The 13,820-nt window shown below is 45.1% G+C and overlaps 1 protein-coding gene across 1 annotated transcript in view; it reads right to left on the bottom strand.

Annotated features, from left to right (window-relative positions):
- Antxr1 (ANTXR cell adhesion molecule 1) overlaps positions 1–13,820 on the bottom strand; it is a 185,784-nt gene that overhangs the window by 128,889 nt on the left and 43,075 nt on the right. The window contains exons 4-8 of the mRNA XM_027428734.2: positions 11,230–11,311; positions 10,623–10,656; positions 9,377–9,456; positions 6,443–6,511; positions 4,801–4,881 (exon numbers count right to left, since the gene is read on the bottom strand). Of these exons, the coding sequence (XP_027284535.1) occupies positions 4,801–4,881; positions 6,443–6,511; positions 9,377–9,456; positions 10,623–10,656; positions 11,230–11,311 (346 nt within the window). The remainder of the gene's footprint in view (positions 1–4,800; positions 4,882–6,442; positions 6,512–9,376; positions 9,457–10,622; positions 10,657–11,229; positions 11,312–13,820) is intronic.

The raw sequence follows: 13,820 nt of genomic DNA, 5'->3' as shown, positions 1-13,820 counted from the left end.
AGATGTGTCCCCAGTTTGCTGATCCTACAGATTTCCTCAGAAGAGGAGATTCCTGCCAACATTCGCTCAACACTCGTTTATTGTTGATCAAACACACAGGCTGTGTGCGCTGACTCACTCCCACTAATAGGAAGCCAGGCAGACTCTTCAACATCTATTGAAGAGGAAGCCTCTGAGGTGCAGATGCTGAGGAGCCGGTAGCTGGGCTCCCCTTCCCATTCAGACACTGCCCTCAGCTGCAGTAAGTGGGGACAGCTGGGGACAAAACATCACAGTAATTGGGTCAAGTGCCAAGAATCAAAGCTGTCATCCCATTTTAGTATTATCGGAATTTAGCTCTCATGCATTTTCTGGTGTGATTGCCCGCAGCATTTTGAAAAGGCAAAGGAAGGCCCAGGAGCATGGTCGGATCATTGCATCACAGTTTCACTGGAAAATCAGTGATAAATTCAAGTGGTGGTCAGTGGAAATTCTCCATTGAACAACAACGAGAGACGACAAAGGAGTAGGCTCTTTAAATTTTATCGCTATATTCTGAAATAGCAAGTGGGAATACTGCGAGGGTCCTGGGAAGGTGAGTCTTGCCTACGTGTGAGGTTTCAAACATTTCCACCTGAATGGCCCCTGCCCCTGCAGTCTTTAGGATGTGGGAATTTTATTACCTTGGGACTTTTAAACATGCTGAGTAGAAGTGGTAGTTTACATCTTGAGCCCTACCACCCAAATGTTCCTGACCTTGGAAGCTAGGCAGAGCTGCAGCTGTCTGAAGCATCATGGAAGAAATAATGGCTTAGGAGGAATTCCTGCCCGAAAGAACCACAAAGTCTAATTGTCAAATTGTCCCCTTCTCATGAGCCACTGAACACCAGTTGAGCTTATGGAGGTACTTGTAGCTCATTGATAGAAGGCGAAGCACTCCCCACCCAACCAGTGTGCTCCAAGATTGGGACCCATGGATTCTGTTGCTTTTGTGTAACCATGTGAGTTGTGTTGAGACATTTCCTGTGTTTGGTCTTCAGTCTCCCTCTCTGAAACGGAGCAGTTTCTGGCTTCCACTGCTTGGCAGAGCTGGGGGCCATTCTCCTGAGTAGACACCGGCAGCAGCTCCTGGACTGCTGCTCACTTTCTGAGATGTATGGTCCTGGTCAATTCACCAAACCATTCCAACCACACAACATCCAATTTACTGATGGTTCCAGTGAGGGTTGAATGACATAATCAGCCCAGTGACTGCACAGAGGGGCTTTTACTTTTACTTTCTTAAAGTCACAGAAAGGAAGAACTGTGGGCTATCCGTGCCCATGAGCTCTGTATCCATGGGAACATTACCTGGACATTAGCTTCCTCATCTGCAAATAGCAACAAAATAGGTACTGTATGGCAATGGTAGGGTTTTTAAATGGATAGGGTTTAAAATGGGTTTAATATTAAATGGGGAAAGGGGGCATTTGTTAAAGTAGCTTTACTCCAACTGCTGACTTCCTTCTGTCCTCTTTCTTCCACAGATGGACATGACAGATTCTGTATTTTTGGCAGGTCACGTGATTCCAGTAAGTATTGGGAGGCTTGAAGGGTGTTGAAATGACCAAATCAGGCATGCGAGAGGCATCAGAGGTCCTGGGGATGACTGTCCTCTGGGCAAAGAGCTCCTGGGTATCCAGTATCCACTGAACCTCTCAGATGGAGAAGGTGGGGCTTCTGGAGACACCAGTGGGTTCAAGCTCCCTGGCCCACAGTTATGAGTATGAAGTAAGGCAGTTTATCCAGCTGCCTGTGGACCCCTGGCCTGGCCTGTAACTCAGGATAATAGGTGATTCTCCAGAGAACAGTTATAAAGGGGCCCTGGGAAGTTCAACAGCCAGTGACATCACGTTTTCCTCACCCAGACACAGACCTTGTTACAACTGGTTCTGAGTACTTAGTCATCTCCCAGGGGATTGTGGGTTAGATGCCACCATGACTTCCATTCTTAAGCCTTAGGGAATGGCTACCCTATTTTCAGCCTCTGCACATGGTTAGAGCAAACATCACAGCCTTTAAGGCTGCCTGCTGCTTCATCTCATCTGCTAACCTCTGCCTCACACACCACCCGTTCATTCTACCGGACTTCATCTCAGGACCACGTGTTGGCAGTTCCAAGCCTGTAACTTCAAGGAAAGCTACATTTCACCTTCTTAAAGGATAAACTTCTTAAAGGTTATCTTCCTAAAGAATGCTGGATCACTGCCACCTCCTTCAGTAGTCACCTGAGGCATTCGCTATTTCTTCCTACCATTGGTTACCATTTAACTTCATATATTGTTTTTTACAGCTTTCTCCCATAGACTTCCTACCTTGTTGGGACAGAGTCACTTTCTGCCTCACTTATAACTGAATGGTCAGTATCTACAATAAGAAGTTTCCAGTCAGCATTTTCTTTTCTTCTTTTGGTGGGGAACAATGCTGGGGACAGAACACAGGGCTTCACAAATGCCAGGCAAGCAATTGTGAGCCACCTCTCCAGCCTCTGAGCATTGGATTGAAGAATCAGTATTACTTCTTGTACCTTTATTTGGGGCTCAAGAAAAGCAGAAACCTTTGTGACCTGTTTGAGTCATCAGAAGCTGCTCGGCAATCTTATTTTAGATAATTAAGTCCAGTCCTATTTTATTACAAGAAGATAACCAGCCACAGGCCAGAGATGGGACTGAGCAGGAGGGGGTGCCTCGGGTGGGGGGAAATGATGGCTTTCATTTCTGATACTGGAAAGGGAACAGAACCCACCTCTTAAAAGCAGTCAGCCAGCTTAGGCCATAATTATTTCTGTCTGACTTGGGAAGGATGAGCCCTGCCATACTTGTCTCTTTCTCTGTCCAAGTGAACCAGTTAACAACAGCCATAAACATGGGTTTCCAGTCCTGGGAGGATCCAAACCAATGTAACTCCCAGATAAATGCTCATAAGAATGCGGCCATTCAGTTAAAGTTTGGAGACTGAAGTCTGCAATGGGGGACACTGTTCTGCTAGAACTTGTAACACACCCTTGGATCTACTTTGGTTTGGGGCTGGGGAGGGTTACAAACACCCTGGCTCACACTGAGCCACTTATTTGAGTAAGAATTGACTCTTAAAGGACCCTGGGCATGTGGCTCATGAGAGCTTTAGCAGGGAAAAGAATCCCACCCTCTCCAGAAGCTGCCCTGGCTGGGTCTCTGATCAGATCATTGTCTCTGGTGTCCCTTTGCTCCTATGTACATGGACAGAGAAGAGCTCCTCCTATGTACACGGACAGAGAAGAGCTCAAAGACCCTAACATAAAGAACTGATATGGATGCTAATTATGCTGGCTTGATCAGAGCACATTGTGTAAATGTTCTGTGATACCACACTGTCTACAGCTGTGTGTATGTACTGAGACATCACGAGTCTACAGTTGGGTGTCTATACTGAGACACAGAATGCCTACAGCCACCCCACACTGAGTGTGCTTGATCTCCTAAGCTAAGCAGGGTTGGACTTGGTTAGAACTCAGAAAATAGATTGGACCATCTTACATTAGACCCCAGAAAATGTACAACTATTACATGTTAATTTAAAATAAATAAAAACAAGTGTTTCAGTGACACCACCCACTGCCTGAAGGTGCAGTTAAAACCCTTTGGAAGCTTTTGCAAAATTGATCCAGGCCAATGTGCTAGCTTACCTACCTCCTGAAGCCACCCACAGTCAGTGTTGTCATTGTCATTATCACCCTGTGGATAGACTCCACTCTTCTCTAGCTACTTCTCCTCTGTGCCACCCACCTCCTTAGGGGTCTTTCAGCAATCTGGGTCAGCCCACCTTCTCATGAAGTGCCCCCTCCCACACAGTCATCACAGGATCCAAGGTCAGCCCGAATCCCACTGTTAACGTTTTAGAGCGCTAGGTTGTTGTTCCATGTTGTGGTTTAGTTCTGGTCTTACATTATCAAGCATGCCACAGTGACCCAAGACACTTTTACACACAAATACAGAGTTGACAGGACAGTTAGAAAGAACTGCTTCTGCTTCTACCATGTGGGTTCTCTGGGGATTGAATTCAGGTAGTCAGGTTTGGCAGGAACTGCCGCCACCTACCGAGCCATCCTGCTGGCCCACCCAAACATGCAGGAAGTCCCTACCCTTGTGGACTTCAGCTGGTTCTGATACCCCTCCATTTTCCTAATTCTTTCTGCTTTTTCAGTAGAATAAATCTGTACATATCCAAGACAGGAATTCCCAGCCTGACGTGAGACTGTTTTTCATATTTCTCCAAACTTCTGCTTTTAGAAATCAATGTTCTAAAAGCATTCCTGCTTCCACCTTGGCTGACTACAGTGGTGTGTTTAGGGAATGATCTCAGAGTTGACTGGAACAGCAAGTGGGACTCCTACCTACCTGACTTTTACTTTGAAATTTTCTAATTTGTAATTTATGAATTAGATGATTTTTTGCAAAAAAAAAAAAAAAAAAGGTGTCATGTCTCTTCGAGCAGCTATATTTAGTCATGGCTGGGTAGTCTGGGAATCAGTCAAGTTCAGACTCTGAGAACAGAGGCTGCCTGTGGTTTGGCATGCTTACCCGGACAGGGTCCTCTTCAACTTGTAGGATGGAGTTGGCTCGGGGGAAAAGAAAAGAAACGTGATTGAAAGGCTGAAGGCAGACAAAGGACATAGTAGACGAAAAGATATGTGAAGGAATGTTCTCTCAGGCAGAAAAAACCAGCGTGCATGGCAGGAGGGGGGGAAGGGGAGAGAGAGCAGCCTTAACTGCAGATCAGCCCTTCGGAAGGAGCCTTACTCACTGAGTGGATGATGCCTTGAAGAGCCTGGAAGCCATCGTTCACAGGAAACACATGGTCCTTACTGTCTGCAATCCGAGCCAACTGAGAACAGACAGACGCATGTACAGAGGCGTATCAGGCATGGACGTGAAACTCAGAAAAGTAATGCCGTGCTGCACAGGTTTGGGGTACCTATGTTCAGAACCCAGAGGAACCTGGAGCCTTCACCAGGCTTAGGGCCTCACTGAGGGGCCCTCAGCAGTAACAAGTTAACCAGGGACCCCCTGGAGCAGGCTGAGCATGATGCCAGTTCTTGCATTTTTTGGGGAGCAGATGTAAGACTGCTCAGCAAGATGAACACATGACTTGGGGTGATGTATTTGTAGATTTGGGGAAGACTGACTTGTTTCTCACCCAAATATCTGCTGGTAATTTTATTCAAATCAAACGGACTGATTCAAAGCAATCAGAACCACATTCAGGCATTCTTATAACACCAGGCTGATGAAAGGGGTTCCACCTTTCACCCCAAATGCCATGAGGGACAGGCCCATTGCTTCTTCTGCTTCATGAAGCAGGAGACAGAGGACAAGGAGCAGCTGACCAAGGACCCTTAACATTCACAGTTCTGGGGCTTCCATAGAGGCCATGTCAGTTTTAAAATTGATTTACATTGTTTTTATTGATTGCAAGAGTAACCTACTCATTATAAAAACTTAGGGAAAATGTAAAAGTTAAAATGGAAGAAAAACAAGGTCTGTTCATAACAGATCTGTACCTATGTATTTGTAGTTTGTTCTTATTGGTAATTGGGTATGTATAGACTATTGAGTATGTATAAACTGTTGTGCTCTTTCAATGCAAACATAAGTGTATTTATTCTAGAAGTGGACAGGCTATTCTCACTGCTTTGTAATCCTATTTTTTGTTTTTTACTCAATGACTTATTGAGTATACTGTGCCACTATATCAAAAACAAGCAGGAGACACATGGAAGAGCTCTTATTTAGGATGTTAGCAGGTTTCTACTTCTGGGCACACTTCTCCAGCTAGTCCTACATTTTTGTATTGAAAATGCATTACAGTTTTTTTATTTTTTTATTTTATTAGTTCAAATTAGGAACAAGCTTGCTTCACATGTCAATCCCTTCTCCCTCTCCCTCCCCTCCCCCCCAACATCCCACCTGCCCCTAGCCATCCCCCCTCCACTCCCCAGGCAGGGTAAGGCCCTCAAAAGGGGCTCCCCAAAGTCTACCACATCATCCTGGGCCAGGCCTAGGCCCTTCCCCAGAAAATGCATTGCATTTTTAATAAGCAAAAAAGAATGTCACTTATAGAAGAAAAATTGTATTTGTCAAATTAAATTTTTTAGAAAGTTTTCTAAGTTAATTGAGACCTGTGTTGACACCTTGGTAACTTAATGTTACCTAGACAGTTAAACAAAAGAGCTGTGCCCTGGATGGTCTATGCTAAGACCCCAGAAAGCTTAAAAGATGATGTCAAATTCTTCACACAGCCAAAAGTTTCTTCCTGCCTAGCTTCCCAGAAACATCCTATTAAGGGGAATGCATTCCATAGATGCCCCCACTACGCTGAATGAACTTGCTGTCCATCACTCCTGAGCTCAGCACATTTCCAAACAGGGGGAGATCCAGGCCCATACCTGAGTTTCATTGAAATCCTTCACACCAACACAGTAAACAATTGCGCCAAGGTTTCGGGATCTGTTAGCCTGTGTGAGGAGACAAAAAAGATTAAAGTGAGATGTGGAGGTATCTCTCTCTTAATTTTAAGACTGCTATCACCCAGTCTTGAAGTGTTTCCTGCTACTCTGTGGCAGGTGACACAGTGAAGGAGTAATCTTGATCCCAAGGAGCCCATACTCTAGTGACCATGAAAGGCTATGTAAAGCATGTGGACCAATGGGCAGTGGTTTACTTAGGAGGCACCCACCAAAACAAACTTCAGTGACAGTCTTGGAAGGATTTGGGAGGAGGGAGAATGACAGGGGCAGATAAATCACATGACACAGCCAGGAAAAATGTCCACCTTTGCTATTCATGAAGTAGGTTTTATTGGCATATTTTCATCTTTGGGGGATGACAACACAGTATTACAAAGGAATGTGGTTTTTGGCACCAGATGTCCCTGGGCGGATGCTTGGCTCTACTCTGTAAAGTGTCTGGGGGATTAACTGTGGTCATCTGTGCAGATCTCACTGGTACTGCGATGTTCCTATTGTCAGCATCTTTTGTGAACTACAAGATTTTATCTTACTGACACAGAGCAAAGCCCATATCTGAATAGGTAGCCAGGATCTTTTCTACAATGAGAAGGCAACATACTGAAAAAAAAATTCCCAGGTTTTGGTTTAGTGTTTTATTTGATGTATTAAAGGTATTTTGATTTGCTTTGGTATTTGTTTTCCAGATTTCCTGTGTTTCAGGACAGAACACAGGAACTCCTCGGCTCATGGAGCGGGTGCTCAATAAATAATGGATAGTAAGTGTAAAGTGCCCAATATATGCATACTGATTTGAGTTGTAATTTCTCCCTTTATGAGAAGTCAAACCCACGTGTTTCTCACACTGACTTGCAGAAGGGACAGAACATGTCTTTTCTTCTTTATGTTGGAAATACTTCCCGCTGCCCTCAGAATGAAATGAACCTCGAGACAGTCTAGCCCTCACTCATCTCCATCAACGCCAGACTCCTCTCCTCTAGCTGGGCTTCCTGGAGAGTCACAGAGAGAGGAGGGTTCACGCTCTTTGTATCTTCTCTGGGAACGCTTTCTTCTGTTGGCATCAGGATGCTGAGTGCTTTCCAAGTCTGTATGTGCCATACCTAAAATTGCTTCCAGCTAACGTCTGCTTCAAGCCCCTCACACTCATCATTTGTTTTATTCCAGTTCTTTCCTTATTAGGGGTTTTACTTTATTTGACAGTTATTTAGTGCCTAAATAAGCCACTTCACATTCCATCGCATAGTGTTAAGTTTAGAATACAGAAACGTATTGCTCCCCAGATGCTCAGGGCATCTGTCATGTTGGCTTGTATTTCCCATGCCAGGCATGTGCTCGTGGGAGAAGGAAGAAAGGAAAGCATTTCATGGCAGAGCCCAGAAACTGTGCCTTGCTCTCTTGTGTGCCTCTAGAGCGTGACCAAACCCAAGTTCAGAATGAACAAGCACTCTGCTTAGCATTTGTGGATGGAGTTCAATTTAAACTAAACAGTGGTCCAAAGACCCAGAGAACTGTAATGCTGCCATTAATGTCTTCCAGCCTCTGACCCACCCCCACTTTGTATCTTTTTCCTTCTGTGTGAATTTCTGCCTGGGCCTGAGTAAGCCTGTGTCTGTAATAAGACTTCAATGTATCTGTGGGCTTATCCACCAGGACACAGGCTACCTACCAGTGACCATACCTCTGAAGAAAAGTAACTTTCTCTCAAACAGCCATCTACTGCTAATATCTCCTTAGCAGTGTCAGGGTTGGGGGGCCGAGGCCTTGGGAGCCCCTCCTCTGGGGGAATAACTTTTGAGAGCATAAAGAAAAGGAAAGGAGGGCTGGAAAGACAGGTCAGCAGTTAAGAGTATGCAATGGTCTTCCAGAGGACCCCGATCTGATTCCCAACACCAATCACAGCCAACTGACACTCCAGCTCCATGGGGAGGCCTTTGGCCTCTGAGGGCACCCATACCCACATGGTGGTTCACAACTATCCGTAACTCCAGTTCCCGGGGGTCTGGCACCCTCTTTGGACTTCCACAGGTACCAGGCACACACATAGTACACCTACATACATGCAGGCAAAATACTTATACACAGAAAATAAAGGTTTTTTTTGGGTTTTGTTGTTTTTTAAATATATAGTAAAGACAAACCTTAGAAAAGGGAAGGGAAGGAGAAATACAGGAGACTAGAAGTGTTTCCCCCTCTCTGCGAAGCTCTGTCTCCTGGACTGAAAATCTGTTTTGTTGTTGTTTGCTTACTTTTTCAATACAGGGTTTTTCTGTTTAACTTTGGAGGCTGTCCTGGAAATCTCTCTGTAGACCAGGCTGGCTTAGAACTCACAGAGATCCGCCTGCCTCTGCCTCCAGAGTGCTGGGGTTAAAGGTGTGCACTATCACCACCCCTTGGCTGGACTGAGAATCTGAATGTCACTCTGGTGGACTGGTTCTTATGTACCTCTAGGAGCCCTTTCTCATCTAATGTTTTAGTAGAAAATATGAGCGAAAAGGGAAGAAAATTGGTACCAGCACTTTCTGTTTAAAACTGATATATGATACTCTTTAAGCTGCTAAAGTAATACAGTACCTTCAATAAAGGCATAGTAGTTTTTTTTTGAAAGGTGGAAAACATTTACCATGTGGGAGACATGAAAATTCACTTTAAAATGGATTATTATGATTATTTTTACAATGAAACAGTTCCATTCAGGTTTAACCAAGAATGGCTCTTGTTTTGCCTGAATACAGAGTGGGGTCATGTCAGAGAAAGGCCCTGGTCTCCTCACACACCCAGACATACAGTACACACTCTAGCTCTGAGCTGCATGCCCAGTTCCACGTCCACACAGACACAGCGGCTGTCACTCACCTCCCTCTCTGAGTAGAAGAAGAGATCTTCATGCAGTTCCCCATCTGTCAGTGCAATGATGACACTCGCTGTCCTGTATCCTGCTCAAAAACAACAGAGACCCTCTCACTTGTCTGGTACCCCCAGGACAGACACCTCCACAGAGACCCTCTCACTTGTCCTGTACCCCCAGGACACCCTCACGAATCCCTGAGATTTTACCTCTCATAAATTCGATCGCCGAAAAGGAACATGGTGATAATCACCAGTCTTGATTTGGGGTGTGGAAGCTACTCCAGCATGAGTTTTGTAGGGTCAGACTTCTGGATTTCTCAACCTCATCCCAACATACAGGCTGACCCTGTGACATGACTGCCCAACCAGTCAGTCACTGCAAACAGCTCCAATGACCAGTGGCCCCCGGGCCTGGGGCAAATTCCACATTTGGACTGTATTGGTCCTTCTTGAATGCCATAGCTGACCACATACACCACACTTGGAAGACGGTTTGCCAAAACATAATATTTATCAGAACTTGCAAGCTGACCAGAAGTGTTACAGCTGTTGGCAAAATCTCCTGGAACTTCCAAAGCGACTTAGACTTCCAGTAACAGTACTTACAATTGATTTTGCTCGGCAAGTTTGCTCGGCCTAACCTATTTGCAGCAGTTTAATTACAATCAAACAGGAAGTGGCTATTAGGAGGAAAGTCCCCACAGTTATATGGAATCCCATCGAAGAGACTAGTGTGACATCCTGGAATGCTCCCCACGAGGGAGACTAGAAGAATGACAGTATTATATTCTTTTCTAAGGACTTCATTAAGCAATCATACTTGATGCATTTATATTTGAGTGAAGGGCCATTTAAGTCAAACTTGATCTAAATATCAGATTCAACCACCAAAGCTCAGAGAGAGACAAGATAATTAAATCTGACACAAAAATCCAAAACCTTACTAGGCCATCCAAGTGTTTATTAATTTAATGAATTCATCATGCAAAACTATTTATGCGATTTGCAGATGGTAGCCATAATGAGATCTGAATTGTTTTTAAAATAATGTTTCCTGGCCCAGCATGGCAGAATTTGGCTCCATAGAAGCCACCTTTCAAGGCACTCCTCAATATCCCTTCTTTGTGATAAAATGAACGTACAAGATTTATGGACCATGTCACACATGTACTTTAAACGTAAAAATTCTCTTTCAGAAGCAAACATGGAGAGATGAAACACTTCATAATGTGGCTTTCTGTGACAGTCTTACCTTGGCTGTTTTCATAGTAAATCTGCTCACTGGCCTGAAAAACAGACAAAGAAGCCATTAGACCATTAGCCACACAATGCTGCTTGCCAATCCAAGAGCATGCATGCAGGCCTGAGGATCTGTTGCTCGTCTGCAGCCAGGGTTGTCTAGATTCTTAATAGGACTTGCCCAGGTCTCACACAAAATGCCAGTGCTGATATTCAGGTAAAGTGACTCTCACACTTAGGTCAGCTAACTGTTGACATGGGTGGAGATCTTCTCAGAGGCTTGGAAAGACCGTTCCTTACAGCCAAAGGTACTGAAATTCCACCTCAGCCATTGGTGAATTGGGAAATTGAGGGGACTTGTGTGTGACACAGTTCCTGAGTCACATCTAAGTCCTGTCTAACAAACCCTTTGTGTGTATCAGTTAAGGAGGAAAAAATCCATTCCTTAGCACATTTGAATGTAGTTGTCAGTGAACTTATGGGGGAAACCGTGTTCCCTTAACACTGGTCATTATTAGTCCCCTTAATACACATGCTTTGTCTCATTAGCCATCTTTACGATGATATTCCAATGTGACACTTTATACTGGAGAGTTTAAAACTGTCTTGAAATGAATTACCCTTTCAAATCCTTCATGCATGTAAGTGTCTCCTCCTGGCAGAACTTTCTGGAGTTCTTCTAGGCCTTGTCGGATCTGTTCCCTGAAACCCAAAAGTATCTTGTTAGCCTCATGAGAGTATTTTCACCTTGCTGTTGACAGTCATATGAACCAGTGTGCTTTTCATGTGCATACTGTATTGCTCCAGTAGCTCCCCAAACTCACCAGTGGGAAAGTAGCAGCTAGGAGGAATCCAAGCAAACGATGCCAAAGGAAACCGCGCAGTCAGCTTTGAAAGCAAAGAAGCACATGGCATCCATACTTCCCACACAAGCAGGGGTGAGTGGTAGCTGATGCTTGTGTGCTGTTCCTCCGTTTGGTCAACGTAACAGTAGGGGCAGGAAGAGGAAATGGGACAGAGGTGGAGTGGCTTCTGGAGCCACGTGGAGTCTTGTAAACTACTCTCTCTGGAGGGTAAGACACACACATTCACGTTCCTAGCTCTGCAGCAGCACTGTACTATGCCAGAATTTCTGAGCCCTCACCTCACTCATAAACCACAAGCCTGTGAGAGGGTTCAGGATGGCCTTCTCCTGCTTTGGTTTTGTGGTGGAGGTAGAAAGGTAAAATTTAAACCAGGAAGAAAGCGCCTTCAAGTCGGAAGAGACTATCATTCCTGGGGATGCTGATTTTTGCCTCCTGATAACCTCTCAATTTGGGTGCTATTGTCCCTGTATCAAAGAGATAAACCTTGGGCTCAAAGAGGGCAAGAAGGAGAGCCGAGACTGGAAGCCAAAGATGCTGCTTGGATGGCCACTGCACACACCTGCTAGGAGCTGTCCAGAGACAGACTTCTGAGTACCAGCGATGTGATGTTCTCACGCACTCAAGCCTTGTGATCACTCTTCAATTCCACAGCTAAAGACACTGAATCACAAAAACCCCCGGGAACCTGTCCAAGGCCTCATCACTAGCCAGTGCCGGGGGTGAGATGGGATCCTAGAGGTCCTACTATTATAGCTTCACGATAAGCTTTTTCTTGAATGGACGAACCAATGAATGAAACACCACCTGTTTATCCCAGCAATTGTTTGGGTAGAAGTTCTAATGAAAACACCAATCCTGCATGAAAACTGATGTGACAAGGAGGCCTGGTGGGGTTGGGAGGGCGTGGATCACCAGGCCGTTGGAACATTTTAATGGCATGCTGAAAGAGTCTGGCACAGGTCCCCACTGTTGCTGCTTTCAGGTGGACTACTCAACACCACGTCACTCAAACTTTGGGAAAGGTGCAGACCATGATCTGGCTGTCCCAACAGAACCCAGCTGCCCAAGGTGGCCTCAAGAACTGGAGGCCTACCTGGGCCACCGCCTGACTCATCAGTAAATTGTCTTGGTTTGCCTGCAAAAAATATCTGGAAATGGATCCACATCCAGGGGCTGCACCACCGTCTGACCTTGCAAAGGTCACTGGGATAATACCTGCCCCTCTAATTCCACTTTCCACTCACTCTGTGTGAGGCTGTTAGAGTCTTCTTAAAATGAAGATCAAATCATACCATTCTTTCCTGTGCTCAAGACCCTCCCTTAACAAGTCATTGTGCCCGAGGTACCTCTCTGTTTGTGGCTTTGAGACACCTATGGGTATGACCACTGCCTCCCTATCCAACCTCACCTTTCACCTGCCTGCCTCCAGTGCCCCAGCCTCAGCTGCACTGGTCTTGTTAGACTCCTGGCTTTGAGAGACCCTCTGTGTCATCGACCTCTATAGCCTGACCTTTTCTTAGGCCAGGTCTGTTTGGGTCCCTGCTATGTCTTTTAGGTCTTGTGACTGGAACTTAACAGACATTCAACAGAATCTTGTGAAGTAGGAGGAGTAACATGTACCGTCACTGCCAGTCATCTCGGGAAGAGAATAGCCTCACTTGGCCACTTGGCCACGTAGTGGAAGGCCAGGCTGAAGTGGGCCCTTGTGGTGGATGGAAGCCATCCTTTGTGCTGTAATTCTTCCATCACCTCCAACAGTTCAACATTCTATCAAAAAACACAATTTCAACTGTGATGTTTGGTTGCTTGATGAGAAAGAAATAACGTATTTAGTAACATATTTACTAAAGTATTTAGTAAAAGAGATAAAGACATGAATGGTGTTCCCCAACAAGGCCACAGGAGGTGCAGGGATGGGGCAGGTACCAGTCATCACCTGGCAGAACTTTGTCCTGTGGATTGGCAATTCATGAGTTCCCATCAGCAGAGGCAGGGATGGGAATTCAGAGTCTGTTACTGAGCACACACAAAACAGCTGGGAGAAAGGGCAGCCATGGGGACGAAGACTCTCTGAAAATTAGGTTTGGTGTTGAAAGTAAATATACAATCCTAAAATACACAAACAGAAAACATCTTGGGAGTCTAAAGCAATCCTGAGCAAAAAAAGCAAAGCTGGGGGACTACAATACTTAACCTCAACCTATACTACAGAGCCATAGTGACAAATACAGACATAGAGACCAACAGAAAACAACAGGAGATTCAGAAATAAACCCTCATAGCTACAGCCACCTAGTTCTTGACTGTGTTAAAACAAACAAAAAATAAACAACAAAAAACCTCCA

Source organism: Cricetulus griseus, chromosome 8 (genome assembly GCF_003668045.3).
Source record: "Cricetulus griseus strain 17A/GY chromosome 8, alternate assembly CriGri-PICRH-1.0, whole genome shotgun sequence".
NCBI classification, from domain to species: Eukaryota; Metazoa; Chordata; class Mammalia; order Rodentia; family Cricetidae; genus Cricetulus; species Cricetulus griseus.
This window is presented reverse-complemented; position numbering and strand designations above follow the sequence as displayed.